The following is a 21251-nucleotide window of genomic DNA, read 5'->3' as shown; positions in this document are numbered from 1 at the left end:
CTATTCTAAAGGATAATCTTGCTGGGTAGAGTATGCTAGGTTGCAGGTTTTTCCCTTTCAGGAGTTTGAATATATCATGCCACTCCCTTCTGGCCTGCAAAGTGTCTGCAGAGAAATCAGCTGATAACCTTATGGAAATTCCCTTGTACATGACTCTTTGGTTTTCTCTTGTTCCCTTTAGAATTCTCTTTATCTTTAATTTTTGCCATTTTAATCATGGTATGTCTTGATGTGGGTCTATTTGGTATCATCTTGTTTGGGACCCTCTGTGCCTCCTGTAACTAGATATATGTTTCCTTCTTTAGTTTTAGGAAGTTTTCAGCCATAATGTCTTCAAATACATTTTCTATACCCTTCTCTCTCTTATTCTGGAACCCCTATAGTGTGAATGTTGGTGGGTTTAATATTATTCCAGAGATCTCATATGTTACTTTCATTTTTTTTCTCCTTCATTTGTTTTTCTGTCTGCTATTCTGATTGGGTGATTTTCATTATTTTATCTTCCAAATCACTTATGTGTTTTTCTGTGTCATTTAGTCTGATATTCATAGCTTCTAGAGTGTTTTTTTATTTCATATATTGAATTATCTATTTTTGATTGGGTCTTTTATATTTTCTAGTTTCTTGTTAAAATGATTTATGTTTAGATCAATTCTCTTCCCTAATTCGACTAGCATTTTTATTACTAATGTTTTGAACTTTTTTTTGTAAAGGGACGACATATATTCCTTTTCCAAATGTTACAGTAAAACCAGGTGGAAGAAAATGGTTTTAGCAGTTAGGAAAAAAAAAGTACACATCTGGAGTTTGGCCATTAAAAGTAATTTACAACACTGAGAGGGGAAAAAAAAAGACGAGAAGTTGTTTCCCATTACAGACCTCCCCACCACCCCAAAGCTTAATACTTGCTTACCAAGTCAAAAAAGTGACAGTTGATTCACAAGCTGGAGGTTTGAACTTGAGGAAGGCATTTATAAAAACCCAGACAGGGGCAGTGTCCTCCCTAGCCCAGGGGCCACTAGGCACAGCACAAGAGATTACAAACTCAGCAGGGGAAGGCTGGACACTCAGGGTTTGGGAGTGTAGGCACCCCCACCTCTGGCTCAAGGATTTGGGGAGTAAACAAAACCTGCCTGGAAAAGAATTGGGGACGAAAACCAGCAATTGCCTTCTGCATGGATGGGGACAGGGAAGGAGGTAGGGCCAGGGGCAGGAGCATTTCACATCACTAACCTAACTTAGGAAACTGCAAGGGACCATCTTCAACTGCCTTAAGAGGAAGACCAGATGGATGATGGGAGAATCCACAAGAGGGAGAGGAGGAGAGGGAACGTGGCTAGGGGGCAACAGCCCCTTCCCTTCTGGGCACAGGAAGGCAACCAGGGCACCAGGTCCAGGCAGTGACCACAAGGACAGCAAGGACAGCTTAGAGATCACTCATCTGCCCCCACCCAGCTACTCATTCTGCCTGCCCACTGGTGTAGGGCCTCTCTCCGGCCCGAGGAGTGGATGGCTCTGTGCCTGGGGCCCTGCCTCTTCTGTGTCTCCTCCCTTGGAGGCAGCGCCAGCCTCTGCTCCTTTGGCCTGGGGCTCCTGGCTCTCGGGTAGCGGCAACCTTCCCTCCCTGGGCAGTGCCTTCCTCGCTGCAGGCACCGACTCCCCCCGCTCCTGCCCTTCCTCTGTGGGTGGCGAGGCAGACAGATCATCCCCCCCCCCCCCCCCCGGCTTCCAATTTCTCCTGAAGGCCAGGCCACTCAATTTGGAAGGCTTCTTGAAAGAGAATGTCTTCTTCTTCTTGGGGGTCTCCTCCCCCTTGGCCTCAGTGCCCTGGCTACGGGGTGCTGGCTTGATGGCAATGCCAGTGGCCCCAGCTGCCTCCTCTGTTCCATTCATGGGGGAGGGGGCGACTCCCCTTCACCTTTGGGGGATAAGTCTCCACTGCTTTTCACGCAGCCATTCTTGTGGCCGTTCTCCTGTCCATTGACCTTTGCGGGGGAAGTGCCTGCTGCCTCCTTGGCGGTTACATTGCCCTGGGGAGCCTTGGAGCTCTGGCTGCCCATGGTGGGGTTCTGCTGGAGGGGCGCCTGGAGCCACCCTGGGCTTGTGCCACAGGAGATAGTTTGGTCAGGTGGGCCTCACCGGCGGGGGTGGGGGATGGGGTGGGACTCGTGGCTGAGGGAAGGGGCCCCACTCCATGCCCGCCTCCCACTAGCTGTGCCGGCCCCACTCTGTGCCAGAATACCACCCTGTTTTGAATTTTTTATCTGGTAAATTGTTTATTTCTGTTTCATTATTTTTTCAGGGGTTTTCTCTTGTTCTTTCAATTGAGGGTAGTTCCTTTTCCTTTTCATTTTACTTAACTTTCTCTGTCTATGAATTTAGGTAAACCGTTACCTATTGTGGTCTTAAAGAGGTGTTCTCATGTGGAAGCCTCCCTATGCAGAGCGCGTGTGCCCAGTGCCTTTGGTGGGAAGGCTGGAAGTTATGTGGATGCCAGTCATGTCTTTCCTCAGGTTGTGCTGGTTGCTGTCACCTGGTAGGCAGTGTGGCTGGTGATGGAGGAGCTAGAGGCTCACAGTTTGAGGTGGGACTTCCTCTCTGCTCGCTGGCTGTCATCGTCCTATCAGGGGCGGGGTCTGATCCCTAGTTGCTGGAGCAGAAGCCCTGAGGGTCAGGCTTGCATTGGCTCTGTTCTGTTTAAGTGTGTATTTTTCCTTCTCCCGCACTGGGACCTTTGCCCCGAAGGAGGGGAGTGCTGAAGCAAGTGGGGCTTGTGCTGTTATAGAGGACCAGTGTGTTGCCTGTGTAGAAGTCTGCAGCTCTGCTCGATGCAGCCCATGGTTGCATCTTTTCCCTGGTCTTGGCTGCCCCAGATCTAGTGCTGTGCTGCCATGGAGTGAGTGGGACTGGAGCGGGGCCAGAGCATTGGCTCAGCTTGGGCTGGGGCATGCAGTGAGGCAGCTGTGGAAAATCTGGACAGCCACGTTGCTGTCAGAAGTTTGAGCTGCTTCTGGAGTGCTGCTTTGAGTGAGCACCAACAGTGGCTGCCACCGCCCCACCTGGACTATGTCCTGGGCTGCCTCTAAGTCCTTAGCTCAAGTCTTTACCCAGGTCCTGACCACCCTAGATCCAGTGCCACACTGTGGAGTGGAGTGAGGAGGGTCGAGGTGTTTGCTTGAGTCTGTCTTTTTTTCTAAGATCAGGTCTTCCCTTGCTTTGGCTTATTGAAATGTCCTTGCTTCTATGAAATATAAGTATTTTTTAAAACTGGCAAAGAAAAAGTGGACAATGATATTATGTCTCCTCATTCAAATGTATTTACTCAGCCTTGAGTTTGACTTCTGGATCCATTCAAGATAAGTGGCTTGAGGTAAATTTCTAATTTTGATTTCACCACATGTAAAGTCACAGAGGTTCATAATAACACATGTAATATTTGCAAATAACATATTTGCAAAGACCTTAGCACACTTTGTAGTACATAGTAGATGATCAATAATTTGTGGTAGTTATATGAAAAATAAAGACAATAGATAAGTGTCATCATCCAGATAAGTAAATTAAGAGGAGTGTATTGATGGTATAAACTTACCATGTTTACACCACTGTGTTAGCTAAGTTTTTCCATTTTTCCATGGTGGCTTCATTTGGGACCTATCCATTCTTTTGGCTCCAAGAGTACGTCTAAGCAGTAAGCATCAAGGGGGAATTTTCCTTTCATGCACACAGCCAACCAAACAGACCTGTGTTAGCTGTGAGGAGCATTCCAGAACCAGTGGTAGAATGAGGTTGTGCCTACTGGCTGAAGTTCTTGTTGGATCTAGAATTTAAACTCACCTCTTTGGTTCTAGGACTAGTATTTCCTATTGTACAATGCAGATCTTTGTATTTCCAATGCTTAATAAATCATAGTTTTTTAAAATTAATTAATTTATTTTTGGCCACGTTGGATCTTCATTGCTGTGCGTGGGCTTTCTCTAGTTGAGGTGAGCGGGGCCTATTCTTCGTTGCGGCGTGCGGGCTTCTCATTGCGGTGGCTTCTCTTGTTGCCGAGCATGGGCTCCAGGCATGCGGGTTTCAGTAGTTGCAGCACACAGGCTTCAGTAGTTGCAGCTCGCGGGCTCAGTAGTTGTGGTTCACGGGCTGTAGAGCACAGGCTCAATAGTTTTGGTGCACGTGGCATGTGGGATCTTCCCGGACCAGGGCTCGAACCCGTGTCCCCTGCATTGGCAGGCAGATTCTTAACCACTGCGCCACCAGGGAAGTCCAATAAATCATAGTTTATCAGTGTTTGTTGATGATTTAAATGAATAAATGTGAAAATGCACCTAGGGGAATACAGTAGGTCCATAAAGCATTAGGGTTTTCTCAATTATCTGCTGCTATTTGTTTCAGGGACCTATCTGAAATAGATAGCATTTTCACAGGTGACCTTTAACTTACTAACTTAAGAAAACAGAAAACAGGAAAAGGGTGGGAATTACTCTTGACTAAGACATATTTGTGTTAAGTCCATGATGGGTATTACAGGTATTCTGACAGGCATCTTCCTGGTCAAGATTTAAGTTAAATTTGAGCTCGATGTCTAATAACATCCAGACTTGTTTCCCAGGCACCTCAAAAGTCGAACATGGGGGCCTCCCTGGTGGCGCAGTTGTTGAGAGTCTGCCTGCCGATGCAGGGCACATGGGTTCGTGCCCCGGTCCGGGAGGATCCCACATGCCGCGGAGCGGCTGGGCCCGTGAGCCATGGTCACTGGGCCTGCGCGTCCGGAGCCTGTGCTCCACAACGGGAGAGACCACAACAGTAAGAGGCCCACGTACTGCAAAAAAAAAAAAAAAAAAAAGTCGAACATGTTTTCCTAGATAGGTGACATTGTGGGACCTTTAACTGACAATAATGCAATGTGGGCAGTGCAATGACTGAATGATTTTAGAAATATTGATATCTATAGGCCACTCTATGAGTAGAGAGGAGGCAAACACTTTTGCTGTCTCATATTTATCTGGGATTCTCATGTCACTCTTACGGAAAGCTGGTGGCTTAAAGTTTTTAAGACATCCACTTTGTTCAGGTTCTACATCAGAAGCTAGGGAGGGCCATAATGCAAGGACAGATCCAGGTTTTGTGAGGCCTGAAGCTTTAGACAATTTAGGGTGCTCTATTGTTAAAAAAAACCCATACAATCATAAATTTAAATATTTGATATAATAGTGAGTAATTAGAAGGGATCAGTCCTTGCAAGTAGAGGTCACAAAGCTGGTTTCATTAGCTTCCTGTAAATGTGCCTCTGTAATACTGGAAGCAACATTTTAAGACAAAGGGATTTGTGATAGAATGTTGATGGGTGGGGCATTTCCAAACATTTACCAGTAAGAGACACATGTATATGCTAAATGTAGCTCCAGAGATAGACATTAAGTGCCAAGTGCTCAGAGTGGAGGGAAGCCGGGTTGTAGGGAAGACAGCAGAGAAGGGGCCACTGTCAATTATGCATTCAGGAAGCCTTCAGTTAATTGGAATGCTTAGGGAGCTGGGAATCCTTGAGTTGACTTTTCAAATTAATCAAAAACAACAACAACAAAACCCTATCATTTATTGGCCATCAGAACTTTTTAAAAATACAGTCCTTTTCTTTTTTCCAATTTTCCTGTAGGTTTAAGAATTAAAAGAAAAAAATCAATCAATGTAATTTACCCACTGAGTTTAAGGAGAAAAGAAACCAAATAATTACTTAGAGGGGGAAAATAAAGTATTCACTTCCTGCCTTAATAGAAAGTCCTCTGTTGCTTGGGTGACTGAAGTAGCACCCGTGCCTGGTGGGAACAGGAATGCTGGCCTCCTTAACTGCCTCTCAGAGGTCATTTGACCGGTAGAATTATGGTGGGGACATTGGTTTGATTGTGGTGTAGCTGTAAGTGCTCAATAAAAATTCCTTGAATGGATGAATGAACCAAATGAATGGTTCCAGTTTGAACAGATAAGGACAGTTTTGAAAGCATTTTTTATTCCTAAGAATTCTGTAATTAAATTTTATCAGACTCTTTTGAATGCACTGAAAATTCCTTCCTGAATATGGCCTAGGTTTGACAGAGAAAGGATTAGGAAATGGAACTTTCACTGAGCGCCTGACATATGCCAGATATTTTGCTGATGTCTGTATATTTATTTAAGCCTTGTAACCATTTTGCAGTGGAGGAAAACTAGATCTCAGGACTAAAATAACTTGTCGGTGGCCTTCCAGGGAGCAAGTGGCAGAGCTAGGATTCAGATCCAAGTTTCTGTGTCCAGGGTTCATTCTCTGACTCTAACTTGTCATTTGACCTTTCTTTCCAGCAAATGTGAAAGACACATGAAACAGAGACTTTAGCTAGAGGGAGGAAGGATTATAAAGAAGGGAGTGTGGTGTGGTGCAGAGTTATGCTGCTTAGCCATCGGTAGTATGTGACTTGGGGTCTTAAATTACACATCTGTAAGATCAGAGGACTGGAGTTGATGACCTCTGAGTGGGGTGACCACATGGCCCAGTTTGCCAAGGCAGCCCTGATTTATACCAGTTGTACCAAGGTGACTATGATTAGCATTCCCTTCCACTTTCAAAAGTGTTCCACTGTGGATCGTAAAGTCTAAGGCTGCCCTATATATGAGATTCATTCCAGGTCTTAATTTCTATGATTTCAAATTGAATCTAATAGTTTCTTTGATTACTGAAGCAATAGGAATTTTCATTTCCCAGGCCCATGAGGTGTGAGGGACTGATAGCACATCAAGTGACCTCTGTCTAGAGTTTGCTTTACATTTCTGATACAGATATTTTTTCTGATATTGCCCCTTTCCTTTAAAAGTACACTAGTTAGGGACTTCCTCGGTGGTGCAGTAGTTAAGAATCTGCCTGCCAATGCAGGGGACACGGGTTCGATCCCTGGTCCAGGAAGATCCCACATCCCACCCATCAGCAGATAGACTGCCTAAAGTCATCCTGAGTTAACAGCTGCCTGACATGGCTCTGCCCACCAGAGCGACAAGACCCACCTCCACCCACCAGTGGGCAGGCACCAGTCCCTTCCACCAGTGAGCCTGCACAAGCCCCTGGACCAACTTCACCCATCAGGAGGCAGACACCAGAACCAAGAAGAATTACAATCCTGCAGCCTGAGGAAGAGAGACCACAAACACAGAAAGTTAGACAAAATGAGACAGCAGAGAAATATGTTCCAGATGAAGGAAAAAGATAAAACCCCAGAAGAACAACTAAGTGAAGTGGAGATAAAGCAATCTACCTGAAAAAGAATTCAGAGTAATGATAGTAGATATGATCCAAGGTCTCAGAAAAAGAATGGAGGCACCAACTGAGAAGATACAAGACATGTTTCATAAAGAGCTAGAAGCTTTAAAGAATGAGCAATAGAGATGAGCAATACAGTAACTGAAATGAAAAACACACTAGAAGGAATCAAAGCAGAATAAATGAGGCAGAACAACGAATAAGTGAGTTGGAAGACAGATTGGTAGAACTCACTGCTGTGGAACAGAATAAAGAAAAAAAGAATGAAAAGAAGTGAGAACAGTCCAAGAGAACTCTGGGACAACATTAAATGTACCAACATTCGCATTAGAGGGGTCCCAGAAGAAGAAGAGAGAGAGGGCCTGAGAAAATATTGAAGAGATAATAGCCGAAAACTTCACTAATATGGGAAAGGAAACACTCACGCAAATCCAGGAAGCACAGAGAGGCCCATACAGAATAAACCCAAGGAGGAACACACTGAGACACATATTAATCAAATTGACAAAAATTAAAGACAGAGAAAATATTAAAAGCAACAAGGGGAAAGCAACAAATAACATACAAGGGAATCCCTGTAAGGTTATCAGCTGATTTTTCAGCAGAAACTCCACAGGCCAGAAGGGAGTAGAACAATATATTTAAAGTGATGAAAGGGAAAAACCTGCAACCAAGAATACTCTACCCAGCGAAGCTCTCATTCAGATTTTATGGAGAAAATCAAAAGCTTTACAGACTAGCAAAAGCTAAGAGAATTCAGCACCACCAAACCAGCTTTACAAGAAATGCTAAAGAGGGACTTTCCTGGTGGCACAGTGGTTAAGAATCTGCCTGCCAATGCAGGGGACACGGGTTCGATCCCTGGTCCAGGAAGATCCCACATGCCACAGAGCAACTAAGCCTGTGCGCCACAACTGCTGAGCCCGCGTGCCACAACTACTAGAGCCCACGCTCCCCAACAAGAGAAGCCACTGCAATGAGGAGCCCACGCACCACAACGAAGAGTAGCCCCTGCTCACCACAACTAGAGAAAGCCCGCGTGCAGCAATGAAGACCTGATACAGCCAAAAATAAAAATAAATAAATAAATTTATAAAAAAAAGAAATGCTAAAGAAACTTCTCTAAAAACCTTGCCGATAATCAAGTGTTCATAAAGACATGGAGCAAGAGGATGTCACATATGCTGCAGCACGGTAGAAATCAGTGCATCACCTATTAAAGTTGACCCGTCAATTCCATTCCTACACACTTACAGACACTAGCAAAATTCTTGCACATGTACACCAGGAGACAAGTATACAATTATTTATAACAGCATTATTTGTAATAAATAAAAAGACTGAAAACAACCTGAAATTTCCATCAACAGTGAAATGAATAAATGTGATATAGTCATAGCATGGACTAACAAATAGCCGTGGACAGCAGCATGAAGAAGTCTCAGTAATTTTTTTTTCTTTTTTAAATTTATTTTTGGCTGTGTTGGGTCTTTGTTGCTGCGTGTGGGCTTTCTCTAGTTGCGGCAAGCGGGGGCTACTCTTTGTTGCAGTGCGTGGGCTTCTCATTGCGGTGGCTTCCCTTGTTGCAGAGCATAGGCTCTAGGCATGTGGGCTTCAGTAGCTGTGGGGCATGGGCTCAGTAATTGTGGCTTGTGGGCTCTAGAGCGCAGGCTCAGTAGTTGTGGCACACGGGCTTATTTGCTCCGTGGCATGTGGGATCTTCCTGGACCAGGGATTGAACCTGTGTCCCCTGCATTGGCAGGTGGATTCTTTTTTTTTTTTTTTTTTTTGCGGTACACGGGCCTCTCACTGTTGTGGCCTCTCCCGTTGCGGAGCACAGGCTCTGGACACGCAGGCTTAGTGGCCATGGCTCAGAGGCCTAGCCGCTCCGTGGCATGTGGGATCTTCCTGGACCAGGGCACGAACCCGTGTCCCCTGCATTGGCAGGCGGACTCTCAACCACTGCGCCACGAGGGAAGCCCAGCAGGTGGATTTTTAACCACTGCACCACCAGGGAAGTCCCTCAGTAATGTTGAGGCGGGTAAAGTATGTCCCTGAAAAATATATTCAAGCAGTCAGCAAAAGATGAGATTTTGAAAACTGAGGAGTAAGTTAGACCAAGAGAAGAGAGGACATCGTAGTCATAGAGACAAGGAACAGCAGATGCATACCACCTCCCCCACTGCATGTGTCCCTAATGCAGAATTCTGGTATACCTGAATTCACTTCTGGATACCTTTTTTTGAACCCTGAGAAATTCTCTAAGTGAATTAATTGCTTGTTGGGAATAGTTGCAGGAGAAGAGTGAGGTTGGAAAGCCAACAAAAGAGATAAAGTTAGGAAAGGAATAGAGATGTTTACAATTAATTCCTGTCTAGGAAGCCAGGTGGGGGAAATTATATCTTGTGCTTCTGCCTGCCCTCCAGTGGCATCCCCAAGGAGGAAAGGGGCAAAGGTCAAGTCAGTTATGCTTCAGTGTCAAGATTACCAAGACTGAAGGAAGCTACACTAACCTGGAGATTGGAGAGGGATTTTAAAAGTCAAAGACAACTAACTTAAGGTTTTCTCTGTGCTTTTTCCATCTCAAGCACTGAAGTAGGTTACTGTGTCTCTGAGATCACAATGGGAATGATCAATGGAGTTTTTAAAAGAGAATTTTTGTGTCCAGAAAGAAAGGTTATTGTAGTACAGCTTAGTACTGAATTTATTGAAGCTATAAATTAAGAATCTCAGTTTTTACAAATGTTTAAGTTCAGTTTGCAAATCATTTTTTTTTTAATTTTAGAAATACAGTAATTGTCCAAAAAAACCCCCCAAAACAGAAAAACTATCAGGCCTCCTAAATTCCCATTGGCCTTTCCTTGTTTATCAGTGTCAGTGATAATCTTTGTAATTACATCTTCCATTGCTTCCACCATCCATCCTTTACTTCAGAGTAGAAGCAGCATTTGCCTCAAGGAAGCAGACTACAGATTTTGACTAAAATGCAAGTTCTCAGGAAATCAAGGGGATTAGAAAGTGGATGCACTGAATATTTACTTACTTTGTGGATCTTCTTCTTCTTCTTTTTTTTTGAGTTTGTCTTTCTTTACCAGAGTATAAAGCAGAAAACAGACACTTGCTTTTTCATTTATTTATATTTGTATAGAGAGTACTTAAAATAAAACCCACCAGATGACAGTCTTATCATTCTGCATTTATTTATTGTCTGGCTAACTTACAAAGACACAGATGTCTAGGGTAGGTCCTACCCCACCATATAAACTACCCTGATGACATAGGTACCAAAATGTGCATGTTTACATAATGCAGTGGTATGAAAAACACTTTCTTTCTTTACAGCCCCTGACTATAAATAGGGAAAAATTAATTTCATGCCAGAAAATTTTGGGCACTTTAACAGTCATCACATTTCTGCTACTAAAATAACAAAATTGGTATTACAAGTTAAACTATAAAGGCCTAACAGTTCTTACAAATATGCAAATAATCTGCTACTTAGACATAAAAAGTCAATTTCTTGCAAATCACCAAGTAAGGCACCACTGGATTAAACATTTTTCTTGGTTTTTACTAAATAAAATGCATATTGAAATAAATACTGAACACTGAATTTTAATACTGTAATACATTTCATTATAAAATATGTGAATATTAAGATACTGTATTGCATCTTGAATACATTTATCTGGAAATTTTATGGGGAAAAAACATATGTAAGCTCTGGTTTCAGGGAAGTAACTATTAATTTTTGTGATCTGCCATAGTTGACGATTTTAGCATAGAACCTCATTCAAACTTTGGGATGTGATTAGGTTTCTAACTTTCAAAGAAAGGGTGTACATGTATTAATGGAATATTCACTTAAAAAATACATTTTAAAACATCTCTATCCTGGATGAATAGCAACTTTGAGCTGTGACCCTGCTTCAAACTTAGGATGGTATCTGCAAAATTGGGATATATAAGGAAATTGGCCATACTTACTACACTTTACAAAATTCAGACCCATTTTCTTTGGGTCAGACTTTTCTCTGCCATATTTGCTAGGAAGGCCCAACTCCATCTTTTCTGAAGTGGGTCATTAGGCTTTATCATAGGGATTTTTACCAACTATTGATATCTGATCAAAGAATTCAAAATAAGATGCTGCTGCTATATTACCAAAATATTAGAGATTAAAAACTTTTTTTGAAAATACTTTGCCAAGCTTGTTACACCTTTATGTTTCTTGATTTTCTTTGGGTAAAGGCCCTCAAGTGAACGTATGAAAGACAAATTAATGGTGGTGGGCGGGGAACCCAAATTCTCTAATGTACTTAATAAGCCCAGGACTTTGGCAAGGAAAGTTATAAAAATACAACAGATTCAAATGGGCAACTTCATAAGTTATTAGACATCCCATTATTAGAACTCTAAGTTCTTTTGCTTTTATATAAATGAAACATTTATTCTATAAATAGGAATGCTTCTTTCAAATTTTTCTTTGGATTGATTTCTTGTTAGCATCTCCCAGTAATACATGAACAATTCACTGAAACCATAATACAAAGTTTAGGTAGATATACATATACATATATAGCTGTGAACTTTAAAAAAATAAGTAATGGTAAATTTTAAACATAATTAACCATATAAAACATCTAAATGGAAATCTTTTTTTCCAAGTGTATAGCTAGATTTAAAAGTCCCAGTAAAGTTTTGTAAACAAAACCATACAAAAAGGGCAAGGCTGGCTCATCCCTATGGTCCTCTGGGGGAGCTTTATTTGCATAGATCCAAGGCAAATGATTCTCCCAGAAAGATTCAAAACAAGTTCCCTCCAATTTCCTGCAGCAGTCTCTTTCTCTCAACCCCATAATCACCAGATTTAGATTTTTAGAGTTTTGTCCATCAACTCAAAACTGTTCCCTTCTTCCACATTTCTGATTTGCTACCTTTCCCTGACTTTCCCCACAACTATGGAGCCTATGAGCCTCCTGCCCTAAGGAGCACGCTGAGCTGGAGAGGAATGAAGCCACTTCCCATGCATAAGGCAGGAGGCCAACCGACAGATGAGCTCAAGGCAGCTGCTTCTAAGCCCCAGAGCCCCAACTGGCTTTCAGTTTCTCTCCAATGGCTTTATTCCACATGACTGTAAACCCTATTATATCAATTTCTGACCTTGGTACTGTGAAGCAACATCTGCATACAGATTTCCAGGGAAGAGGGAAATAAGGGAGAAAAATCTAAGGAAAGCTGTTTGCCAAACAAGGTGTTGGGTCCTAACTTTATTTTTAGTTACCTCTTGAATTGCTAAAGCTCATCTTGCTTTTTTGTTTTTTAAACAAGAGGTTTTTGCACTAGCCTCTATCTTCTGGACCTGTGCTGTCCAACATGGAAGCCACCAACCATGTGTGGCTATTGAGCATTTGCAATGTGACAAGTCTGAATGGAGATGTGTTCTAAGTGTAAAATACATACCAGATTTTGAAGACTTAGTACCAAAAAAAGAATATAAAATATCTCATTAAAATTGTTATATTGATTGCAGGTTGAAATGATATTTTGGATGTCGGTTAAATAAAATATATTAAAGTTAATTTCACCTATTTTCCTTTTTAATGTGGCTACTAGAAATTGTAAAATTGTATATGTGGCTCACACTATATTTCTATTGGACAGCTCTGTCCAAGACGGCCAAAGATTGGACAGCCTGTAACTGCAAACATTTCATATAAGCAACTTGCTTAGGTGGTCTGTGGTTCATGGAAACAGGAGGCCAAACATGCAAAAAAGGCATGGAAGCAAACAGCTCTCAGGGACCTTAATATCGTGATCTGTAGCAAAAAAGCAGTGAATGTTTGAATTTCATGGGTTGAAAGCTGGGACACAATTCATCGCTGCCTACTTGCCACAAAAGCCTATACTGATCCCCAAAGCAGCCAACAGGCTATAGCTGAAGCAAGCAATAGCTTTAAGAATATACACAATATAAAAAGCGAGGTGCATTTCTTTACTGCATACACACCCTGCACACATGCATTCCCACATCACCTCCCTTCTTCCCTATTGCCATCATGAAGGGGACAAGGGAAGACAAGAGAAGGAGGGTGTGCGACTTGGACAGCAACAGCAGAAGGAGCTCTTGGGCTTGGGTGGAGAAGAGCAGGCAAGGATCACCTTGGGATAGGAGGAAGGGGTGGGGCACCCCTTTCTCTTCGGTTGGATCCACCTTGATGAAAAAATAGACAAAATATAAATTTTGGTTAGAAAGCTTATGTTCTCACTGTAAAACTTAAGAATGGTTGCAAAAGAACCCACTACACGCCCCCCGCCCTGATCAAGGCTGTAAATAACTTGCACATGTGCATGAGAGATGAGGGGAAGAAGCAAGTAAGGATCTGAACAAATTTTACTAGAGAAGGATGACCTACCACTGGCTACCAAGTACTTGTGCGAACTTAAAGTTTTTAAAAAGTCACTTTTTTTCTCTTCACATAGTATGTGTGATTATACATTACATATAATATATATATTATAGATTGAGAAAATACGGATGAGAAAAACAAAACAAAAATTCACCAATGCTTTTACCACCCAGAGATAACCAATAACATTATATGTATATTTTCCATATATAAACAGTTCCCTTTTTCCTTCCAAAAACAGGATCATATATAGTCCATTTGAACATTTTTCAAAGTCATTACTCTTTACAAATATAATTGTTAATGACACATTGCATTCTATTATATAAGTATACTGTAGTTTATTTATCTAATCATTCCCCTTTTTTTGGGCATTTAGATATCTTCTAATTTCTAAACAATGCTTTTTTGATAGCAGCCATCCTAATAGGTGTAAAGTGGTAGTTTTATTTGTAGTTTTATTTGTGTTTTCCTAATGATTAGTGATGTTGAGCATCTTTTTATGTGCTTATTGGCAAGCTGTATATCTTATTTCAAGAAATATCTGTGCAGGTATTCAACCATTTTAAAAATTGGGTTGTTTTGTTGTTGTTGAATTGTAGGAATTCTTTATGTATTCCAGATATTAACCTTTTATCAGATATATGATTTGCAAATATTTTATCCCATTTCATGGGTTTTCTCTTCACTCTATTGATAGTGTTCTTTTAAAAACTATGCATATTCATGGGCTGTCAGCATGCCATAACTAGGTTTAAAATCCATTCACAATTAAAAAATTCATTTGTCCCATGCACATTTTGTTTTGAGGATCTAACAGGTGTTAGGCATGAAACCAGGTGCTCAGATGCTGTGAGTAGGTCTACCAGGGACTTGAGTCAATGGAGTAGGTCTGCTAAGGCCACAGTTCTGATACTCAGGTGGACTGGCATTGATGGATTCCTCAGCAGGCCACCACTTCCCTGACAGCAACCAAAGTAGCCCACTTAGGGATTCCTGAGTTAGAACAAATCTCTGAGCAAGGGGAGGAGTTAGAGGAAAACAGTGGCAGTCCATTACCTTGCCTCTTCCTGTTTTTATCCCAACCAAGTCTTTTCTTGGGCAGGGACCTGAGGAAAGACTCATCTGTATGTAAATCAGCTATCTGTCATGGAGACTTGACTGTCAATTGACACACCACAAATGTTGAGCAAAACAAGGGCTGGCCTTGTGCAAAGCTGCAATTAGGAGGCACCGTTCAGGGCTGTCTGGGTGCCCTACCGGGTAGTGGGCCTGGAGGCTGAGGCAGGTACAGGAGCAGGATAAAACCACTCCATAGTACTTTTTTTGTGTTAGAGAGATGATCCATTATCATTATAAAATAGTAAACATGCCCAATGCTAGAAATATTTTTTTAAAGCTACAAAAACATTTTTGGAGGGCTGTGGAAATTAATTTACCGATCTAAGAAATATTTTTAAATGCTGCTGTATTTCAAGCTCTGTGCCACTTTCAGAAGATGCAGTAGTGAGCAGGGCCTAGTTCCAGTTCTCAAGCTGTGGACAGTCATAAAGACAGGAAGTTGGGGGGAAGGAATGTGTTCAGCTATTAAATTAAAAATCTAGAGGGGCTGGGGAGGATGGCTCTGTTATTGACGTAAATATACAAATAGCACAGAGTGGGGTGGGGGAAGAGAACTCGAGGATGCTGTTCCCACGTGAAGACTTTTTCACCAAAAATTTCAACCACCAACTCTTGTATGATAATTTTATTACAGTTATACCTCTTTTATTAGGCATCATCTAGAATGCAGTATTCCACATAAATAAGTTTTTCTAGGAATTAAACTTGTCCTTTCAAGCAGCAATATTCTATTTACTTCTGGCATTTTTTTCAGGGAAATTTTTCTAAAATATTTTCTAATTCTTTGAATTCTTCAACAGAAGCACAAAGCACAATTTGTCTTGTTCTTAATAACCCAACAGAAACAACTGTATTGTCCAGTGCTGTGATACCTAGCAGAGCTCTGTGTTCCTAGCTCCTCCTTTAACCCAAGACTGCCACCTATCTCTTCTCCCCGAAGTCAGTGATTTTGCTTCTAACCAACCTTGACTTCAGCTGATATTAATCTGCTCTAAGGCTGGGAACCAACCAAGCAAAAATTAAGAACTGTGTGTTAAGAAAGAGTCATTAGGCTCAGAGTACATGAAGGAACTCTGCTGGGCAATGAGGACAAGACTAGGATCATGTGACAGTTCTTTGACATGCTCAAACACTTTTTCTCCACTCATTTCTGGCTTGGGAGTTTGGTCTGAAGCTAAGGCTGTTCCAAGATGGGGCCTCATCAGTGATATATGTATATTTCATGCTAATTCTTCCTTAGTTCTATACATTTATTGTTGTGAAATATCAGTTTTTCTATTTCCTCTTCTTGTTCACGTATTTCTTTTCAGTAGGGGAAAACTGATTCACTTCTTTATGGTAGCATTACATCTATAAGGAAAAAAACAATCTAAATGTCCAATAATGGTAAACTAAATTATTATATGCTGACTTGATGGAATTCTGTAGAATAAAAACCATGTGATAAAATAGGGAAGTGTTTACTCAGCAATGTTATATAAATCTCATCAGCAAAACCCATACTCTATAATTATTAAACTATATAAATTAATCAGAATTAGATGGATAAAAATTAGAAGACAACCTAGTAAAATGAAAATATCTGTTATGTTATGTAGAGAGATTATGGGTATACTTAAAATTTTCATGTAATGGTCTGTAAAGTTATGATTATATTTAAACGATCAAGGCAGTTACAGTGAGTTTTTGTTATAATTAGACATTCTGCCAGTCTCAAAACTAGTAGGAATAGAAGATGGCTCTAATTGTGCCATCTTAGGAAGATCAAAATGGGGAAAGATTGTCCAAACAAGCAAAATAATAAAATTTAACCTACTAGCAAACTAAAGGTATTTTGAGCTTGTAATGACACATTAAAATAATCATTTCTCATATGCATTCTGGATGTCTCCATTTTCCTCAATGAGTGTAGAAAGGGAGTTTACTAGAATTTATATGGTTCCAAATCCAGGAGTGATTTCTCTGAAATCGCCCCACTCCAGGCAAGAGACCTGGATTTCCTATACAACCCTCAGTTGGCTACTCAAGTATGAAGGCATCCAATTGCCCTTGTAGAAATACTCACTCCGGCTTTCATTTCTTGCCAATTTACTGGGATAACTTTTGGTTGTTGGTACATATGGCTCTGGAGGTGGCAAATCAGAAATCGGATGGAAGAAGAATCTGCTTTCCCACTCATCTGAGGGAGAGAAACAAACAATATCTTCAGTAACAGACAATCTTCTCTGAAGACTTAGGTAACGAAAGGCACAGAATGAAATACAGAGAGAATGGCAGAGATCGCTTCTGGTTTTATGTCTAGAAGTTTAGAGAAAAGCCGGAAGTGCTACAAATGTCACTGATTAGCACAGCGATAAAATATAGTGGTCTGCATATCAAACCAAAGACAGATCCAGGTGACTTTAACTAGAGTGACTAGGACCCAGCCAGTCCCTCTCAGGAGCTGGGGACTAAGGTTTGGGATGCCTTTCTTAATTATTCCTTCATCAGTGGAAGGAATAACTAGGACCCTCTGATAACAATGGCAGAGATAAGCTGCTCAGTATCTGCAGGCCATTGGGCCTCTTACCCACCATGAACTGTTCAGAAAGGTAGGTATAAGGTTAGCTACAAAAATGGTTCTTTTCAGAATTCTGGAACCTCTGGAAAGTTAACCAAAATGAGACTCAAACAAGGAACAGAGAAAAATGATCTGCCTTTTTGGGGAGTGGAGGAAGGGGGATTACTATTTTTCATTTGAAATCATGGTGGGCCCTAGAGTGCTTAGATTAGTGCTGTGCAGTATGGTAACAATGAGGGTCACACAAACACGAAATGTTAATGCAAACATACAAACAGACACAAACACACCTGCCATTCAACTGCTGCCCTACTATAGCTTGTACATTTCCAAGGAGCCGGGACCACACCTCACCTTCACATGAAGAGTCTTGGAAGCCGTTTCTAATTGATGTCGATGGTGGAGGTGGGGGAGGCACCCCAGTGCCAGGCCTGTCGGGAGGAAGAGGAGGCCGGGGCCCACTTCTGGGACTGTCTGTTCCACTCCTGGATGGCAACTGAGGGGTGGCAGGCAGGGCCCGAGATGTGCTGCCATTTCTGTTCATTGGAGGAGGTGGTGGGAGAGGGCCTTGAGCAAAAGAAAAATGACATTTAGTGCTATACCTTACACTGTACATTACTATCATCATGGTCATCAACATGCAATTATTGAGTGCCTGCTGGATACATGCCCTTTTACTAGGGAATGTGGAGAAATGGTGGAGAGTTCCTAGGAGGTTTAGCCAAGAAATGATTAGGCGCATATAAGCACAGAAATGCACAAATGTACACACATACGTGGAACAAGTGCACATTGATAGCTAAATGGCTGTTTGGCTTTGAGTTGAGATTGGAGGTGATGCAGTTGACAGTGGTAATCATTTGTTTATATTGACAACTGTATACTTTAAAAAACATTTAAAATTCCTTTTAAATAGCTGTTGAACTAATTACTGTGACATGTTACTTATTAAGTAAATGCTGTTTTAAAAATAAGATAGTTATGAACTTATTTTAGGTCTCCAGAGGGACTAAGTTCTTTAAGTGCATAGTATTATCGCTAATTATACAAGCATGTTTCTGTGATGCATATGATCTGTTTCCAGGCAGAAGCGGGATCAGGAAACCAAACATCAGTTATCCCGAGAACAGTAAGAGCTCCTTCTTGGTTCTTCCTCTCTGGGGAGTCAGATTAACAGAGGGAGTGACAATCAGCTAATCAATGTGCATGGCTGTAAATGCTGGTGCAGTATCCTGACCCTGTGCAGGCTGGTTGTCCTGTGGAACTTGATTTCCTGTCTACAAAAGAACACCTTTCTCACTGCACTGTTGCCAGAAATACTTAGTCAAAAAGCAAATAAAAAGTATTATATAGTATTTGAAAGCATGTTTTAAAAATGCAGTGGTGTGGTATAATCAGAAAATTTTAAGTTCTTAGTAAATAATTCAAAGTAAATTCTTTTTGATAGTACAAAGGAACATATCTTGCTTTTCCCATCCTCCAAATGCAGAGGCTGTTTGGGTCATGAGTAAATTTTTAAAAAGAAAAAAAGAACTTGAGCATCTCTCATGCAAATCAAAATGGCCTTAGTAATTATTCCTGACCTTCAGTGGTGTGTTCCACTAGCAACATGCTGACATCTTTATGTAAACACAATGTCTTATGGTGCTATAAATATAAATATGTCTTGTTAATTACAGATTCAGAATCCAACTAGAGGACCTTAAAGTGAATGACCCACCCATCAAAGATATTCCTGTCTGGAAGTCTTGGCTCAGATCTCTGATGGAGGTGGGAGGCATGCCCAGCCCTGGTTCGTCTCTCAAGGAGTCTTCAGTGCCTAATCTGGTAGGGTTTATTCATTGCCCCATCTACTTCTCACTGCTGGAGTCCTAGTTAGTATGAGTAGATTTACTGGGGGGAGAAGTGGCTCACACGCTGTGGGCTTAATGGCAGTGGTAGTACCACCACATAACTGTCACTGAATGCAAACTAGACTTCCAATACTATGGGGCCTGGTACTACGTAACCTGATCAACTTGATCTCTCTCTCTTTTAAAGTAACTGTTCATGTTCCTTACTCTCCAACCTTCCAGCCCTCTGCTCCAAACCTAGGCAAGCATAACAGAAAACAGATTTCTATTTCCTGTTGGCAGTATAATAATGAAAACGATCATTTGTTGAATGCTACTACATGGGGGGAAATAAGATAACCACTATACACACTGGTCTCATTTAATTCTTACAACAGCCCCGAGGAGCATCAGGACAGCAGGTGAGGCCTCAGAGGTGTTGGAAGGTTAAAGAGCCCAAATCAGTACACTAATGAGTGGAAGAATAGGATTTGACTCCATTCTGTCAAATTCTAAAACACTCCCATAACAATGAAGCCAAGCCACCTCTCAAAATATAGATGGCCCTTGATGACTTCTCATAGGTTCCTTATGGAAATGTAAATTGGTGGGAATTTTCTAGAGGCTAATTTGGCAATACCTATGAAATCCATAGTTTACTGTGTACATCCATTGTCCTAGGAATTCCATTCCTAGGAATTCATCCAAAAGAAATACACAGAGATGTGCACAAATATTTAGCTACAAGAATGTATCCCTGCATTATCTGCAATAGCAAAACTCTAGAAATGGCCTGTATGACCACGTGACTAATAAATAAGCCAAGGTACTTTTGTGTGATTTAATATTATGCAGCCATTGAAAGTCAGGTTGTAAAAGAAGAGTTAATCATGTCAGAAAATAATGAGCTAAATTAAATAAAAAGAAAATTAGCAAACAATATATGTAGTATGATACTAATTTTGCAAACATGTATATATATGCATTTAAAAAAGACTGAAAGGGTATATAAACAATGTTATATCTGGATGATGGTGGTGGCAGAATTATAGATGATTTTTATTTTCATTATACTTTTATGTATTTTGTACAATAAACAGGTATGACTTAATGTAATTGAAAGAAACAACAAATATATATCACTGCCTATCCTATTTGGGGGAATATTTAATCTGTTGATTAAATCATTTGGTAGAACCAAGCAAACAGCTCCTCAGCCATTTTGTGGGAAAATCCATACCTGTTGGATAAGAAGAAAATGATGCATTTCATTCATCTGACTACTTGTTCTTATTTGTTCATTGAAGCATACTTAATGAGATGCCACAATGTCCAGACTGAATAGACTACCAACTTTTTATATTTGTAGCTGACTCTCCCCGGCAAAGTGGTTTGAAGGAGTGGTTTTCACTTTGCTACACATTACAGTCACCGGGGAGCTTCCAAATATCCTGATGCCCAGTTTGTAACCCAGACCAATGAAACCAGAAATCCTGGGGTAGGAACCCAGGCATGGTGGTTTTTAAAGCTCCCAGGTGATCCCAGTATGTGGTCAAGTTTGAGGACTATTTTAAAAAAGTGTTTATTAGGTTCCTGAGGTCAGGGGGTCAAAGGTCAGTTAGCTTCTCACAGAGCAAAAAATGCCCCATTTCCAGACATCCTGTAGGTATGGTAAGGTTAAATTCCAAAACTAGATAGTTCTTCTGAATCCCTCAATAACAAACAGAAAACAAACAAGCACCTATTAAAAGTAGGAGAGAGAGTACAGACTCCTCACACTTCATTTCACACTGTGCAGGTTCTCCCCTTAGATCCAGGTTTCCAGCCCTGGGTGGGGACACAGATGGGCTTCAGCAGGTCCTTCAATCCATGAAACAGCAGGCAATTTTGAGTTTATGCTTATGAGCATTTTTATGGAGAGAAGGCCTTATTATACCTTTATCTGATTCTCCAAGGGATCTACGTGTCAGAGATGTGAACAGACAGCAAAATGGACTCTAGTATGTGTCAAAACTTGACCGATGAAGAGAAGTACAGGGAAA

At 41.2% G+C, this 21251-nt stretch overlaps 1 protein-coding gene and 1 pseudogene across 5 annotated transcripts in view; both read right to left on the bottom strand.

Moving 5' to 3' along the window:
* Positions 1-1455: 1455 nt before the first annotated feature.
* Positions 1456-2060, bottom strand: LOC137225951 (MARCKS-related protein-like; annotated as a pseudogene).
* Positions 2061-10460: 8400 nt separating this feature from the next.
* Positions 10461-21251, bottom strand: part of WIPF1 (WAS/WASL interacting protein family member 1) — a 114411-nt gene continuing 103620 nt past the window's right edge. For all 5 annotated transcript variants that reach the window (XM_067741489.1, XM_067741488.1, XM_067741486.1 and 2 more), the window contains 3 exons: positions 17732-17944; positions 16883-16996; positions 10461-13499 (listed from right to left, as the gene is read on the bottom strand). In XM_067741489.1, coding sequence (XP_067597590.1) covers positions 13444-13499; positions 16883-16996; positions 17732-17944 — 383 coding nt within the window. In that variant the 3' untranslated portion in view covers positions 10461-13443. The remainder of the gene's footprint in view (positions 13500-16882; positions 16997-17731; positions 17945-21251) is intronic.

The sequence above is a fragment of the Pseudorca crassidens genome, chromosome 6, assembly GCF_039906515.1.
Source record: "Pseudorca crassidens isolate mPseCra1 chromosome 6, mPseCra1.hap1, whole genome shotgun sequence".
NCBI classification, from domain to species: domain Eukaryota; kingdom Metazoa; phylum Chordata; class Mammalia; order Artiodactyla; family Delphinidae; genus Pseudorca; species Pseudorca crassidens.
Note: the sequence above shows the minus strand (reverse complement) of the source record. Positions and strands in the feature narration are given on the sequence as shown.